This window comes from Scyliorhinus torazame, chromosome 11, assembly GCF_047496885.1.
Source record: "Scyliorhinus torazame isolate Kashiwa2021f chromosome 11, sScyTor2.1, whole genome shotgun sequence".
Taxonomy (NCBI): domain Eukaryota; kingdom Metazoa; phylum Chordata; class Chondrichthyes; order Carcharhiniformes; family Scyliorhinidae; genus Scyliorhinus; species Scyliorhinus torazame.
Genome location: NC_092717.1, coordinates 189,723,487 through 189,740,920, shown reverse-complemented (window position 1 = coordinate 189,740,920; position 17,434 = coordinate 189,723,487). Strand labels below are relative to the sequence as shown.

Sequence of the window (17,434 nt, the reverse complement as noted above, 5' to 3'; positions counted from 1 at the left end):
CTCTGGAACACCACTTCCGACCTGGCTAGCAGCTCCGGGACCCATTCTGCTCCGGAAACATGTGCGGGCGCACAAGTCAGATCCGTTGGTGGAACGGGTGCATCTCCTTCACGCCAACCCGCAATACGCCTATGTGGAGTACCCCGATGGCCGACAGGACACGGTCTCCCTGCGAGATCTGGCACCCGCCGGAGCTACCCACACCCCCCCAAAGCCAATCACCACCTCCTCACTCCCGCCGGTTCATCCCGCAGCCAACCCCTTCCCGGGGGGTTGGGTTCTCCTCCCAGACCCGCTCAGGAGTAAGGACACGGGACAGCGCTACGCTCCCAGAGTCGATGGGACCCGAGCCAGCGCCATCACCACCACGCCTGAGACGATCGGAAAGGACGACCAGGGCGCCCATCCGGCTCATCGAATCACTTTAACTCTCAACGTTTTCAATTATTGAGTCTTGTTATAGTTATGGCATCATTCCGACCCTGTTTGGCCCGTTGGCCCAGTTGAAGCGATAATTTTGTGTTTTGTTCAAAGTTACGGCACAGTACCGACTCTGTAAACCCCTACCACCATGCGAACCACCATCCCGCCGGGTTTTTTTTCAACAAGGGGTGAATGTGGTGGTATGTATTAGGGGTAATACGGTACACCACGTGTCGACAGGCTATTGGTGGAGCGATGCCAGGTCCTGATAGGATCTGCCACCTACTGGACTCCACCCAGAAATGCCGGTATCAGAACCCAGTTTTCTCTCCATTTCCCCCAGCAGCTGCATTCTGTAACCACGCTGCTGGGGATAAAGTTCTGCTTAATAAAGCCTTCAATTGACATTACCTCAACCTGCCTCGCATCAAATTGACGGTGCTACAAAGACATGACTCCAGATCGAAGAGTTCCTCGGCCAATTTGGCAATCGTGGAGTTCCGCCCCGCCGTAGACCCCTTTGTGTACCCCTGGCAGGAGGCGCGGATGTGAGTCTTGCCCACGTCCCACTATAGCCTCAAGGAGGGGAAGCCACCCTACTTTCTTCTCCAGCCGGCCCAGAAATGGCAAAACAAGTCCAGGAACCGCTCGTCCTCCAGCAGCAGGTTGTTAAAGTGCCAGTACGCGGACCGTGTCTGAGCGTGGGACGGGACGAGCCCCGCCCACACCAGGTGGTGGTCTGAGCACGGCACCTGCTACATGGAGGCCGTCAGAACGCTGGGCAAGTACATCTTGGAAATATAAAGACGGTCGATTCTGGACGCTCTGAACGGAGGGCGCACAAAGGTTAACCCCAGAGCTGAAGGGGTTGGATTAAGAGGAGAGGTTGAGTAGACTGAGACTGTACTCGTTGGAATTTAGAAGGATGAGGGGGGATCTTATAGAAACATATAAGATTATGAAGGAAATAGATAGGATAGATGCGGGCAGGTTGTTTCCACTGGCGGGTGAAAGCAGAACTAGGGGGCATAGCCTCAAAATAAGGGGAAGGAGATTTAGGACTGAGTTTAGGAGGAACTTCTTCACCCAAAGGGTTGTGAATCTATGGAATTCCTTGCCCAGTGAAGCAGTAGAGGCTCCTTCATTAAATGTTTTTAAGATAAAGATAGATAGTTTTTTGAAGAATAAAGGGATTAAGGGTTATGGTGTTTCGGCCGGAAAGTGGAGCTGAGTCCACAAAAGATCAGCCATGATCTCATTGAATGATGGAGCAGGCACGAGGGGCCAGATGGCCTACTCCTGCTTCTAGTTCTTATGTCTTGAACGAGTACTTTTCTTCTGTATTTACAAATGAGAGGGGCCATTTTATTGGAGAGGACAGTGTGAAATAGACAGGTAAGCTCGGGGAAATATTTGTTAGGAAGGAAGCTGTGTTGGGCATTTTGAAAAACTTGAGGATAGACCAGTCCCCCGGGCCTGACGGGATATATCCAAGGATTCTAAGGGAAGCAAGAGATGAAATTGCAGAGCCGTTGGCAATGATCTTTTCATCCTCACTGTCAACAGGGGTGGTACCAGGGGATTGGAGAGTGGCGAATGTCATGCCCCTGTTCAAAAAAGGGAATAGGGGTAAACCCTGGGAATTACAGGCCAGTTAGTCTTCCTTCGGTGGTAGGCAAAGTAATGGAAAGGGTACTGAAGGATAGGATTTCTGAGCATCTGGAAAGACACTCCTTGATTAGGGATAGTCAGCACGGATTTGTGAGGGGTAGGTCTTGCCTTACAAGTCTTATTGAATTCTTTGAGGAGGTGACCAAGCATGTGGATGAAGGTAAAGCAGTGGATGTAGTGTACATGGATTTTAGTAAGGCATTTGATAAGGTTCCCCACGGTAGGCTTATGCAGAAAGTAAGGAGGCATGGGATAGTGGGAAATTTGGCCAGTTGGATAACGAACTGGCTAACCGATAGAAGTCAGAGAGTGGTGGTGGATGGCAAATATTCAGCCTGCATCCCAGTTACCAGTGGCGTACCGCAGGGATCAGTTCTGGGTCCTCTGCTGTTTGTGATTTTCATTAATGACTTGGATGAGGGAGTTGAAGGGTGGGTCAGTAAATTTGCAGACGATACGAAGATTGGTGGAGTTGTGGATAGTAAGGAGGGCTGTTGTCGGCTGCAAAGAGACATAGATAGGATGCAGAGCTGGGCTGAGAAGTGGCAGATGGAGTTTAACCCTGAAAAGTGTGAGGTTGTCCATTTTGGAAGGACAAATATGAATGCGGAATACAGGGTTAACGGTAGAGTTCTTGGCAATGTGGAGGAGCAGAGAGATCTTGGGGTCTATGTTCATATGTTCATACATCTTTGAAAGTTGCCACTCAAGTGGATAGAGTTGTGAAGAAGGCCTATGGTGTGCTCGCGTTCATTAACAGAGGGATTGAATTTAAGAGCCGTGAGGTGATGATGCAGCTGTACAAAACTTTGGTAAGGCCACATTTGGAGTACTGTGTACAGTTCTGGTCGCCTCATTTTAGGAAGGATGTGGAAGCTTTGGAAAAGGTGCAAAGAAGATTTACCAGGATGTTGCCTGGAATGGAGAGTAGGTCTTACGAGGAAAGGTTGAGGGTGCTAGGCCTTTTCTCATTAGAACGGAGAAGGATGAGGGGCGACTTGATAGAGGTTTATCAGATGATCAGGGGAATAGATAGAGTAGACAGTCAGAACCTTTTCTCCAGGTGGAACAAACCATTACAAGGGGACATAAATTTAAGGTGAAAGGTGGAAGATATAGGAGGGATATCAGAGGTAGGTTCTTTACCTAGAGAGTAGTGGGGGCATGGAATGCACTGCCTGTGGAAGTAGTTGAGTCGGAAACATTAGGGACCTTCAAGCAGCTATTGGATAGGTACATGGATCACTGTAGAATGATAAAGTGTAGATTAATTTGTTCTTAAGGGCAGCACGGTAGCATTGTGGATAGCACAATTGCTTCACAGCTCCAGGGTCCCAGGTTCGATTCGGGCTTGGGTCACTGTCTGTGCGGAGTCTGCACATCCTCCCTGTGTGTGCGTGGGTTTCCTCCGGGTGCTCCGGTTTCCTCCCACAGTCCAAAGATGTGCAGGTTAGGTGGATTGGCCATGGTAAATTGCCCTTAGTGTCCAAAATTGCCCTTAGTGTTGGGTGGGGTTACTGGGTTATGGGGATAGGGTGGAGGTGTTGACCTTGGGTAGGGTGCTCTTTCCAAGAGCCGGAGCAGACTCGATGGGCCGAATGGCCTCCTTCTGCACTGTAAATTCTATGATCTATGACTAGCCAAATGCAAAAATACTCAGCTCAGCGAGAGTTCTTTTCATTGAGTTGAAGATGTATGTGGCCCAGGGGGATTGGCATCAAAGATTGGCAAGTGAAGTAAATCATAGAATCTCTACATTGCAGAAAGGGGCCATTCGGTCCATTGGATCTGCACCCTTGGAAAGAACACTCCACCTAGGACCACTCTCCCTCCCCATCACTGTAACACCACCTAATCTGCACATTTTTGGATTATGGGAGGAAACTGGAGCATCCAGAGGAAACCCACACGGTCACGGGTAGATCGTGCAAACTCCACACTGACGGTCACCCGAGACCAGAATTGACCCGGGGTCCCTGCTGCTGTGAGGCAGCAGTGCTACCGTGCTGTTCTGGGTACAGGCCCATAAGGAAGGATATTAAACTCTACAGCTTCTTGGATAACTAAATATATATAGATTAAAATGAAACAAAAGGTTTATCATAAATGTCGGGCTCATAATTCAGTGTAAAACTACAAAAAATACAGCAAGTAGAGTGGGAAACTGAAAAAAGTGAATGGGTGGCTAACTATGAGACTATTAGCAGGTAACATACAAGGGAATCCAAGCTTTTATTTTTTTAAATAAATTTAGAGTATCCAATTCATTTTTTCCAATTAAGGGGCTATTTAGTGTGGCCCAATCCACCTACCCTGCACTTCTTTGGGTTTTGGGGGCGAAACCCATGCAAACACTGGGAGAATGTGCAAACACCACACGGACAGTGACCCAGAGCCGGGATCGAACCTGGGACCTTGGCGCTGTGAGGCAGCAATGCTAACCACTGCGCCACCGTGCTGCCCATAAGCTTCATTTATAAACATAAATAGCAAAAGGATAATCAAAGGAGAGATGAGGCCAATTAGGGAACCAAAGTGGAAATCATCTTGTGAAGGCTGAGGTTTCAAATAAGTACGCTTCAAATGTCTTCACTAAAGAAAAGGATGTGGCCAATGTCACAGCAAAAGCGGTAGCAAAGAAATTGGATAGGATATAATAGATAAAGAGGAAGTACATAAAAGCTTGGCAGTGATGAACGTAGAAACATCACGCAGCCCAGATGGGATGTATCCTCGGGTATTGAAGAACGCGTGGGTGGAAATTTCAGAGGGTCTGGTCACAACCTTCCAATCCTCCTTAAATTTATAGTGCTGTCAGAGGACTGGAGAATTGAATTTGGTGCACCACTGTTCAAAAGAAAATTAGGGATAAACCTGGCAAGTACAGGCCAGTTAGCCTCACAGGGATAGTGGGGTATCTCTTAAAGACAATATCCCAGGAAAAAATTAATTGGCAATTGAAAATGCAAACAGGTTAATAAATGGAAGCCAGCACAGATTTGTTAAAATTGAATTCTTTGATGAAATAATGAAAGGGGTTTATGTCGGCAATGTCCATTAGAATTTCAAAAGGCATTTGATAAAGTACCACGTAATAGACTTGTTAGTAAATCGTGCATACTCATTGAAAACTAATTTCGCCAGAATTAAGTTCGCTCTCCAAATAAAGTTCCCCAGCAGTGAGAAATTAGAACATTCACATGTATGACTGGTGAGGTAGACTTCTTCCATAATAAATGCTGAGATGCCACTTCATTGCTTCCTTTGGAAAGGGTCTATAAATGCTAGCCTTTGCTTGAGACTGGGTGGTGGAAGTGCAACTTGTGTGGTGGATGACCAAGGAATGGAGGATGGGTTAGCGGGGAGGGGTGGAGCAGTGGCTGGGCAAAGGTGGAAGGATTAGAACGGAAGGGAAATATTCCAGCCGTCATCTCTGTTTCTCTCCAGAGACGCCATCTGATCTGAGACTTTTGCATTTTCATTTCAGATTTCTAGCATCTGCAGCATTTTGTTTTTATATTCGTATGAAATGTAGGAGGCTATCTCATGTGACAATTCATTTTCATTCTAGGCAATTGGGCAGCCATATAATTCCAGCTAAAGAGCGATGGCAGGGAATCTATGACCAGTTTATGGATTTCCTGAACTCTGGTTCTGATGAAACTTCAGTAGAGTCCTTCCTTGGGTTTTATTCAAAGAAGAGAGAAAAACAGAAAAGTTTGAAGAGCATGACAATAACCAAGAAGGTGGAAATTGCTATGCCACATTCTACCGAAGACTCTCTAGATTTTCTAACTTGCAACAGGTAAGACTGTTTCCCTTGTCCACCAATACTTTTCTCTCTCGTTCACTGAAGGTATTGGGGTATGACCTCTGTTATAATATCTGGCCAGGCAGTGTGTTGCTAGGCTATTTAACTGTGGAATACATCACAGCTTAGCCTGATCTTGTTCTTGCCTGATAACCCTGTACATTTCAGCAGTGGTCACTGAACAATGGTCACGAGTTCCAGATTCCCTCCCTCCTTATATTCAAGAGAAAGATTGATAGAGTTTTGGGCACATGGGGTAGTGTAGGAAGAAGTTGAGTTTGAAGATCAGCCTAATCTTGTTGAGTGGCAGAGCACATTCAAGGGGCCAAATGGCCAACTTCACCTCCAATTTCTTACGTTCAATAAATATGTAGGCATCCCAAGGTGGCCAGTGTTAGTCAGTTGTGATGGTTGCCCAGGCATTGGAGTGGTTATGTTCACTGCCCTAGCAATCCAAGAGCCTGGGTAATAGTCAAGAGAATTTGAGTTCAAATCATGTTAGTTTGAAAATTAGAATTCAGTTAGTAAAAATAAATCTGGAAGTAAAAATATACCATGAAGGTTATTATAGTTCAATTGTATACTTTGGGGAAATCTGCCATCCTTGCACAACAAATCCTGGGCTGCAGAGAGTGAGTGTGTGTGTGTGTGTGCGCCAGTGCTGTTTAAATATGGCACCCAGAAATACCACCAATGACGTAAAGGCGGTGTGGACAAATCCCAGCCCGCCCCACCATGAGATGTTCTCATTTATATATACATAATGTGCTGAAAAGTGGACGATCTGCTGACTTTTCTCACTCGCCACCGCACTTCGTCTCGAGCATGGGAAATTCCACCCCACGTATTTGTGTAATGTCTCCCCCATTTCCTTATTCCCCATTATTTCTTCTCTGTATTTAATGGCCTACATTTATTTTCACTGATCTCTTCCTATTTACATATCTGCAGAAATGTTTTCAAGCTGCTTATCTTTTGCTAGTTTACTCTCATTTTGCCTTTCCTGATCATTTCTTGGTCCACTTTAGCTGAGCTCTCAAATCCTCTGAACCCTTAGGTTTGCTACATTTTTTGGCAACATTATAAGACTCCTCCATCGAGCTAAATCTAAGCTTAACTCCTCTTGTTACAATGAAGCTACTTATTCTGTGGAATGCATTTCTTTTCACAAATTATCTGTTAACTCTTCAAATGGTAACCCTTTAGTCCAGCGTTTTTCAAACTTTTTTTCCGGGGACCCTAATTTACCAACCGGCCGACCTTCGGGACACACGCCGGCCAACCTTCGGGACCCATGCCGGCCGACCTTCGGGACCCACGCTGGCCGACCTTCGGGACCCACGCTGGCCGACCTTCGGGACCCACGCTGGCCGACCTTCGGGACCCACGCCGGCCGACCTTCGGGACCCACGCCGGCCGGCCGACTTTCGCGGCCCACGCCGGCCGACTTTCGCGGCCCACGCCGGCCGACTTTCGCGGCCCCCGCCGGCCGACTTTCGCGGCCCACGCCGGCCGACTTTCGCGGCCCACGCAGGCCGACTTTCGCGACCCACGCCGGCCGACTTTCGCGGCCCACGCCGGCCGACTTTCGCGGTCCACGCCGGCCGACTTTCGCGGCCGACCTTCGCGGCCCATGCCGGCCGACATTGGCACAATTAATGAATCAATACCTTAAAAAATTGTCTTTATACTGCTTTGTGGCTGATTTCAGCTTCTTCTTAATGGGCTGTTGACCAGAGGCCCTGGAGCTCACACCAGCACTGCTTTGTCCTGCTGTGAATTCTCCTGAACAGCTCACACCAGCACTGCTTTGTCCTGCTGTGGACCCTCCTGAGCAGCTCACACCAGCTCTGCTTTGTCCTGGTGTGGATTCTCCTGAACAGCTCACACCAGCACTGCTTTGTCCTGGTGTGGACCCTCCTGAACAGCTCACACCAGCTCTGTTTTGTCCTGTTGTGGACCCTCCTGAACAGCTCACACCAGCACTGCTTTGTCCTGGTGTGGACCCTCCTGAACAGCTCACACCAGCACTGCTTTGTCCTGTTGTGGACTCTCCTGAACAGCTCACACCAGCTCTGCTTTGTCCTGTTGTGGACTCGTCTGAACAGCTCACACCAGCTCTGCTTTGTCCTGTTGTGGACCCTCCTGAACAGCTCACACCAGCTCTGCTGTGTCCTGTTGTGGACCCTCCTGAACAGCTCACACCAGCTCTGTTTTGTCCTGCAGTGGACCCTCCTGAACAGCTCACACCAGCACTGCTTTGTCCTGTTGTGGACTCTCCTGAACAGCTCACACCAGCACTGCTTTGTCCTCCTGTTGACCCTCCTGAACAGCTCACACCAGCACTGCTTTGTCCTGGTGTGGATCCTCCTGAACAGCTCACTCCAGCACTGCTTTGTCCTGTTGTGGACCCTCCTGAACAGCTCACACCAGCACTGCTTTGTCCTGTTGTGGACCCTCCTGAACAGCTCACACCAGCACTGCTTTGTCCTGGTGTGGATTCTCCTGAACAGCTCACACCAGCTCTGCTTTGTCCTGTTGTGGACCCTCCTGAACAGCTCACACCAGCACTGCTTTGTCCTGGTGTGGATTCTCCTGAACAGCTCACACCAGCACTGCTTTGTCCTGTTGTGGATTCTCCTGAACAGCTCACACCAGCACTGCTTTGTCCTGGTGTGGATTCTCCTGAACAGCTCACACCATCTCTGCTTTGTCCTGGTGTGGACCCTCCTGAACAGCTCACACCACCACTGCTTTGTCCTGTTGTGGACCCTCCTGATCAGCTCACACCAGCACTGCTTTGTCCTGGTGTGGACCCTCCTGAACAGCTCACACCAGCACTGCTTTGTCCTGTTGTGGACTCTCCTGAACAGCTCACACCAGCACTGCTTTGTCCTGTTGTGGACTCTCCTGAACAGCTCACACCAGCACTGCATTGTCCTGCTGTGGATTCTCCTGAACAGCTCACACCACCACTGCTTTGTCCTGTTGTGGACCCTCCTGAACAGCTCACACCAGCACTGCTGTGTCCTGGTGTGGATTCTCCTGAACAGCTCACACCACCACTGCTTTGTCCTGCTGTGGATTCTCCTGAACAGCTCACACCACCACTGCTTTGTCCTGTTGTGGATTCTCCTGAACAGCTCACACCAGCACTGCTGTGTCCTGGTGTGGATTCTCCTGAACAGCTCACACCACCACTGCTTTGTCCTGTTGTGAATTCTCCTGAGCAGCTCACACCAGCTCTGCTTTGTCCTGTTGTGGATTCTCCTGAACAGCTCACAACAGCACTGCTTTGTCCCGTTGTGGACTCTCCTGAACAGCTCACACCAGCACTGCTTTGTCCTGGTGTGGATTCTCCTGAACAGCTCACACCAGCACTGCTGTGTCCTGTTGTGAATTCTCCTGAACAGCTCACACCAGCACTGCTTTGTCCTGTTGTGGACTCTCCTGAACAGCTCACACCAGCACTGCTTTGTTCTGGTGTGGACCCTCCTGAACAGCTCACACCAGCACTGCTTTGTCCTGGTGTGGACCCTCCTGAACAGCTCACACCAGCACTGCTTTGTCCTGTTGTGGACTCTCCTGAACAGCTCACACCAGCACTGCTTTGTCCTGTCGTGGACTCTCCTGAACAGCTCACACCAGCACGGCTTTGTCCTGTTGTGGACTCTCCTGAACAGCTCACACCAGCACTGCTTTGTTCTGCTGTGGACCCTCCTGAACAGCTCACACCAGCACTGCTTTGTCCTGTTGTGGATTCTCCTGAACAGCTCACACCAGCACTGCTTTGTCCTGTTGTGGACCCTCCTGAACAGCTCACACCAGCACTGCTTTGTTCTGGTGTGGACCCTCCTGAACAGCTCACACCAGCACTGCTTTGTCCTGTTGTGGACTCTCCTGAACAGCTCACTCCAGCACTGCTTTGTCCTGGTGTGGATTCTCCTGAACAGCTCACACCAGCACTGCTTTGTCCTGGTGTGGACCCTCCTGAACAGCTCACACCAGCACTGCTTTGTCCTGTTGTGGACCCTCCTGAACAGCTCACACCAGCACTGCTTTGTCCTGGTGTGGACCCTCCTGAACAGCTCACACCAGCACTGCTTTGTCCTGTTGTGGATTCTCCTGAACAGCTCACATCACCACTGCTTTGTCCTGTTGTGGATTCTCCTGAACAGCTCACACCAGCTCTGCTTTGTCCTGGTGTGGACCCTCCTGAACAGCTCACACCACCACTGCTTTGTCCTGGTGTGGACCCTCCTGAACAGCTCACACCAGCACTGCTTTGTCCTGTTGTGGACCCTCCTGAACAGCTCACACCAGCTCTGCTTTGTCCTGGTGTGGATTCTCCTGAACAGCTCACACCAGCACTGCTTTGTCCTGTTGTGGACTCTCCTGAACAGCTCACACCACCACTGCTTTGTCCTGTTGTGAATTCTCCTGAACAGCTCACACCACCACTGCTTTGTCCTGTTGTGGACTCTCCTGAACAGCTCACACCAGCACTGCTGTGTCCTGGTGTGGATTCTCCTGAACAGCTCACACCAGCACTGCTTTGTCCTGTTGTGGACTCTCCTGAACAGCTCACACCACCACTGCTTTGTCCTGCTGTGGACCCTCCTGAACAGCTCACACCAGCACTGCTTTGTCCTGGTGTGGATTCTCCTGAACAGCTCACACCAGCACTGCTGTGTCCTGTTGTGGACCCTCCTGAACAGCTCACACCAGCACTGCTTTGTCCTGTTGTGGACTCTCCTGAACAGCTCACACCAGCACTGCATTGTCCTGTTGTGGATTCTCCTGAACAGCTCACACCAGCACTGCTTTGTCCTGCTGTGGACCCTCCTGAACAGCTCACACCACCACTGCTTTGTCCTGTTGTGGACTCTCCTGAACAGCTCACACCACCACTGCTTTGTCCTGTTGTGGACCCTCCTGAACAGCTCACACCAGCACTGCTTTGTCCTGTTGTGGACTCCCCTGAACAGCTCACACCACCACTGCTTTGTCCTGTTGTGGATTCTCCTGAACAGCTCACACCACCACTGCTTTGTCCTGTTGTGGATTCTCCTGAACAGCTCACTCCAGCACTGCTTTGTCCTGGTGTGGACCCTCCTGAACAGCTCACACCACCACTGCTTTGTCCTGGTGTGGACCCTCCTGAACAGCTCACACCAGCACTGCTGTGTCCTGTTGTGGACTCTCCTGAACAGCTCACACCACCACTGCTTTGTCCTGTTGTGGATTCTCCTGAACAGCTCACACCAGCTCTGCTTTGTCCTGTTGTGAATTCTCCTGAACAGCTCACACCAGCACTGCTTTGTCCTGGTGTGGACCCTCCTGAACAGCTCACACCAGCACTGCTTTGTCCTGGTGTGGATTCTCCTGAACAGCTCACACCAGCTCTGCTTTGTCCTGTTGTGAACTCTCCTGAACAGCTCACACCACCACTGCTTTGTCCTGGTGTGGACGCTCCTGAACAGCTCACACCAGCACTGCTTTGTCCTGTTGTGGACTCTCCTGAACAGCTCACACCAGCACTGCTTTGTCCTGTTGTGGATTCTCCTGAACAGCTCACACCAGCTCTGCTTTGTCCTGTTGTGAATTCTCCTGAACAGCTCACACCAGCACTGCTTTGTCCTGGTGTGGACCCTCCTGAACAGCTCACACCAGCACTGCTTTGTCCTGGTGTGGATTCTCCTGAACAGCTCACACCAGCTCTGCTTTGTCCTGTTGTGAAGTCTCCTGAACAGCTCACACCAGCACTGCTTTGTCCTGTTGTGGACCCTCCTGAACAGCTCACACCAGCACTGCTTTGTCCTGTTGTGGACTCTCCTGAACAGCTCACACCAGCACTGCTTTGTTCTGGTGTGGACCCTCCTGAACAGCTCACACCAGCACTGCTTTGTCCTGTTGTGGACTCTCCTGAACAGCTCACACCAGCTCTGCTTTGTCCTGGTGTGGACCCTCCTGAACAGCTCACACCAGCACTGCTTTGTCCTGTTGTGGACTCTCCTGAACAGCTCACACCAGCTCTGCTTTGTCCTGGTGTGGACCCTCCTGAACAGCTCACACCAGCTCTGCTTTGTCCTGGTGTGGACCCTCCTGAACAGCTCACACCAGCACTGCTTTGTCCTGTTGTGGACTCTCCTGAACAGCTCACACCACCACTGCTTTGTCCTGTTGTGGATTCTCCTGAACAGCTCACAACAGCACTGCTTTGTCCTGGTGTGGATTCTCCTGAACAGCTCACACCAGCTCTGCTGTGTCCTGGTGTGGACCCTCCTGAACAGCTCACACCAGCACTGCTTTGTCCTGTTGTGGACCCTCCTGAACAGCTCACACCAGCACTGCTTTGTCCTGTTGTGGATTCTCCTGAACAGCTCACACCACCACTGCTTTGTCCTGTTGTGGACTCTCCTGAACAGCTCACACCATCTCTGCTTTGTCCTGCTGTGGACCCTCCTGAACAGCTCACACCAGCACTGCTTTGTCCTGGTGTGGACCCTCCTGAACAGCTCACACCAGCACTGCTTTGTCCTGTTGTGGATTCTCCTGAACAGCTCACACCACCACTGCTTTGTCCTGTTGTGGACTCTCCTGAACAGCTCACACCATCTCTGCTTTGTCCTGCTGTGGACCCTCCTGAACAGCTCACACCAGCACTGCTTTGTCCTGGTGTGGATTCTCCTGAACAGCTCACACCAGCACTGCTTTGTCCTGTTGTGGACCCTCCTGAACAGCTCACACCAGCACTGCTTTGTCCTGGTGTGGATTCTCCTGAACAGCTCACACCAGCACTGCTTTGTCCTGGTGTGGATTGTCCTGAACAGCTCACACCAGCTCTGCTTTGTCCTGTTGTGGATTCTCCTGAACAGCTCACAACAGCACTGCTTTGTCCTGTTGTGAATTCTCCTGAACAGCTCACACCACCACTGCTTTGTCCTGTTGTGGATTCCCCTGAACAGCTCACACCAGCACTGCTGTGTCCTGCTGTGGATTCTCCTGAACAGCTCACACCAGCTCTGCTTTGTCCTGTTGTGGACTCTCCTGAACAGCTCACACCAGCACTGCTTTGTCCTGTTGTGGACTCTCCTGAACAGCTCACACCACCACTGCTTTGTCCTGGTGTGGACTCTCCTGAACAGCTCACACCACCACTGCTTTGTCCTGTTGTGGATTCCCCTGAACAGCTCACACCAGCACTGCTTTGTCCTGTTGTGGATTCTCCTGAACAGCTCACACCAGCACTGCTTTGTCCTGTTGTGGACTCTCCTGAACAGCTCACACCACCACTGCTTTGTCCTGTTGTGGATTCTCCTGAACAGCTCACAACAGCACTGCTTTGTCCTGGTGTGAATTCTCCTGAACAGCTCACACCACCACTGCTTTGTCCTGTTGTGAATTCTCCTGAACAGCTCACACCACCACTGCTTTGTCCTGTTGTGGATTCTCCTGAACAGCTCACAACAGCACTGCTTTGTCCTGTTGTGGACTCTACTGAACAGCTCACACCATCTCTGCTTTGTCCTGGTGTGGACCCTCCTGAACAGCTCACTCCAGCACTGCTTTGTCCTGTTGTGGACTCTCCTGAACAGCTCACACCATCTCTGCTTTGTCCTGCTGTGGACTCTCCTGAACAGCTCACACCAGCACTGCTTTGTCCTGCTGTGGACCCTCCTGAACAGCTCACACCAGCTCTGCTTTGTCCTGCTGTGGATTCTCCTGAACAGCTCACACCAGCACTGCTTTGTCCTGGTGTGGACCCTCCTGAACAGCTCACTCCAGCACTGCTTTGTCCTGGTGTGGACCCTCCTGAACAGCTCACACCAGCACTGCTGTGTCCTGTTGTGGACTCTCCTGAACAGCTCACACCACCACTGCTTTGTCCTGTTGTGGATTCTCCTGAACAGCTCACACCAGCACTGCTTTGTCCTGGTGTGGACTCTCCTGAACAGCTCACACCATCTCTGCTTTGTCCTGTTGTGGACCCTCCTGAACAGCTCACACCAGCACTGCTTTGTCCTGTTGTGGACCCTCCTGAACAGCTCACACCAGCACTGCTTTGTCCTGGTGTGGATTCTCCTGAACAGCTCACACCAGCACTGCTTTGTCCTGTTGTGGACCCTCCTGAACAGCTCACACCAGCTCTGCTTTGTCCTGTTGTGGACTCTACTGAACAGCTCACTCCACCACTGCTTTGTCCTGTTGTGGATTCTCCTGAACAGCTCACACCAGCTCTGCTTTGTCCTGCTGTGGATTCTCCTGAACAGCTCATACCAGCTCTGCTTTGTCCTGTTGTGGATTCTCCTGAACAGCTCACACCAGCACTGCTTTGTTCTGTTGTGGACCCTCCTGAACAGCTCACACCAGCTCTGCTTTGTCCTGGTGTGGATTCTCCTGAACAGCTCACGCCATCACTGCTTTGTCCTGTTGTGGATTCTCCTGAGCAGCTCACACCAGCACTGTTTTGTCCTGCTGTGGACCCTCCTGAACAGCTCACACCAGCACTGCTTTGTCCTGTTGTGGACCCTCCTGAACAGCTCACACCAGCTCTGCTTTGTCCTGTTGTGGACCCTCCTGAACAGCTCACACCACCACTGCTTTGTCCTGGTGTGGATTCTCCTGAACAGCTCACTCCAGCACTGCTGTGTCCTGTTGTGGACCCTCCTGAACAGCTCACACCAGCACTGCTTTGTCCTGTTGTGGATTCCCCTGAACAGCTCACACCAGCACTGCTTTGTCCTGTTGTGGACTTTCCTGAACAGCTCACACCAGCACTGCTTTGTCCTGTTGTGGATTCCCCTGAACAGCTCACACCAGCACTGCTTTGTCCTGGTGTGGATTCTCCTGAACAGCTCACACCAGCACTGCTTTGTCCTGGTGTGGATTCCCCTGAACAGCTCACACCACCACTGCTTTGTCCTGTTGTGGATTCCCCTGAACAGCTCACACCAGCACTGCTTTGTCCTGGTGTGGATTCTCCTGAACAGCTCACACCAGCACTGCTTTGTCCTGTTGTGGACCCTCCTGAACAGCTCACACCAGCTCTGCTTTGTCCTGGTGTGGATTCTCCTGAACAGCTCACACCAGCACTGCTTTGTCCTGTTGTGGATTCTCCTGAACAGCTCACACCAGCACTGCTTTGTCCTGGTGTGGACTCTCCTGAACAGCTCACTCCAGCACTGCTGTGTCCTGTTGTGGACCCTCCTGAACAGCTCACACCAGCTCTGCTTTGTCCTGTTGTGGACTCTCCTGAACAGCTCACACCAACACTGCTTTGTCCTGTTGTGGATCCTCCTGAACAGCTCACACCAACACTGCTTTGTCCTGTTGTGGATCCTCCTGAACAGCTCACACCAACACTGCTTTGTCCTGTTGTGGACTCTCCTGAACAGCTCACACCAACACTGCTTTGTCCTGTTGTGGATCCTCCTGAACAGCTCACACCAACACTGCTTTGTCCTGTTGTGGACTCTCCTGAACAGCTCACACCAACACTGCTTTGTCCTGTTGTGGATCCTCCTGAACAGCTCACACCAACACTGCTTTGTCCTGTTGTGGATCCTCCTGAACAGCTCACACCAACACTGCTTTGTCCTGTTGTGGATTCTCCTGAACAGCTCACACCAGCACTGCTTTGTCCTGGTGTGGATTCTCCTGAACAGCTCACACCAGGAGTGCTTTGTCCTGTTGTGGATTCTCCTGAACAGCTCACACCAGCACTGCTGTGTCCTGTTGTGGACCCTCCTGAACAGCTCACACCAGCACTGCTGTGTCCTGTTGTGGATTCTCCTGAACAGCTCACACCAGCGCTGCTTTGTCCTGGTGTGGACCCTCCTGAACAGCTCACACCAGCACTGCTTTGTCCTGTTGTGGACTCTCCTGAACAGCTCACACCAGCACTGCTTTGTCCTGGTGTGAATTCTCCTGAACAGCTCACACCAGCACTGCTTTGTCCTGTTGTGGATTCTCCTGAACAGCTCACACCAGCACTGCTTTGTCCTGTTGTGGGCTCTCCTGACAACTCACACCAGCACTGCTTTGTCCTGGTGTGGATTCTCCTGAGCCACTAACTCCAGCAGGTTTAGTTGTGGTCCCAGCACCACCCCCTGAGGCACACCACTAGTCACTGGCTGACATCCTGAAAAATACCACTTTATCCGCACTCTCTTACCTTTTATATATTGCAAAAAACTCTTCCTATTTTCTTTTATATTACTAGCTAGCTTACACTCCTATTTCATCGTCTCTTCCCCACCCCCCTTATTGTTTTTTTTAGTTGTCCTTGCTTTTAAAAACTTCCCAATCCTCTGGTTTCCCACTTATCCTCGCCATTTTGTATGCTTTTTCTTTAGCTTTTATGCTATCCTTGACTCCCTCATCAGCCATGATGCCTCGTCCTCCCCTCCACATGCTTTCTCCTGTATGGGATGAATTTCTGTTGCGCCTCCTGAATAACCCCCCAAAACTCCTGCCATTGCTGTTTCACTGTCTTCCCTGCTAGGCTCCCTTTCCAATCAACTCTGGCTCGCTCCTCTGTAGCGGGTTCCATTCTTGCTTTACTCCACTACTGGGCCGATGTCTGGGGTTTGTATATCTGTGTGTCTCTCTCCAGCTGGCACTGAAACTTCAGAGACCAGGGGATGCCGCACTGGGACACCTCCGCGGGAGAGAGCACTGAATCAAGCCTGCCGTTTATCCCTAACTGGAAGCCTGAGGCTTATATCGCACAGATATCCAGACCCCCACCAATGCCCAGGTGATACTCTCTCTTGCCGGTGGTAAAACACCCACCCTGTTCCTACTTCGCTGGAGTAGCTTTCCCAAGAGAGAGAATAGGACACTGCTGTTTATCACCTAACCAGCAGCCTGTCCTGAGTGAACGGGTTCGAATTGTTCCAAGATTACCCTAGGTTCTCGACCCCGGAATTAGGGTGAGGAGTATTTTAAATGGGACTTGGTCAGAGATCGCTGGTGAGAGATCGAAGAATTGAAACGGACTCCAATTACAAACAAATCGAGGTTTATTGAAAAACCCAGGTCAAAATCACCAAAACAGAAGAAGATACACTAAAAACCGTAAACTCTACCAAAACTATGTCTATCAAGAAATTGCTATAACGGACACCACGTAAAAGCTTACTGTTACACAATTTCTTAGCAATGTTTCAAAACAATTAATAAACAAGTCAAACCCCCTTTTCCCAGATTCTCAACACCTATGAATCTCTCGGGAAACTTCGCAAGCTGCTTGAGGTACTCACAGTTTAAAAGGTCCGATTTCTCAGCAGACTGTAGACACAAAAACGGCAGGAGCGTAGAATCAGGAGCATTTAGAGCTGAACTGTTAGCTCAACTGAACTTGAGTTACTTAGCTGAACTGCTAAACTTGAGTCACTGGAACCACTTGATTGAACTGAAAAATGGCTGTCCTGGCCCCTTACTTTATAATATGATTTCAAAGCTCCCGCAGTCTCCGCCCACTCTCCAACAGGCAAAGTTCCTATGACAAAAGCCACTATCTCT

At 50.4% G+C, this 17,434-nt stretch overlaps 1 protein-coding gene across 4 annotated transcripts in view; it reads left to right on the top strand.

The window, feature by feature from the left end:
* The window catches only part of LOC140385732 (ALS2 C-terminal-like protein), a 188,634-nt gene that overhangs the window by 137,105 nt on the left and 34,095 nt on the right, over positions 1–17,434 (top strand). For all 4 annotated transcript variants that reach the window (XR_011933430.1, XR_011933431.1, XM_072468188.1 and 1 more), the window contains exon 18: positions 5,666–5,899. Coding sequence is in view for 2 of the 4 variants with exons in the window: in XM_072468188.1 (XP_072324289.1) it covers positions 5,666–5,899 (234 nt within the window). In the remaining 2 variants the exon portion in view is untranslated. The remainder of the gene's footprint in view (positions 1–5,665; positions 5,900–17,434) is intronic.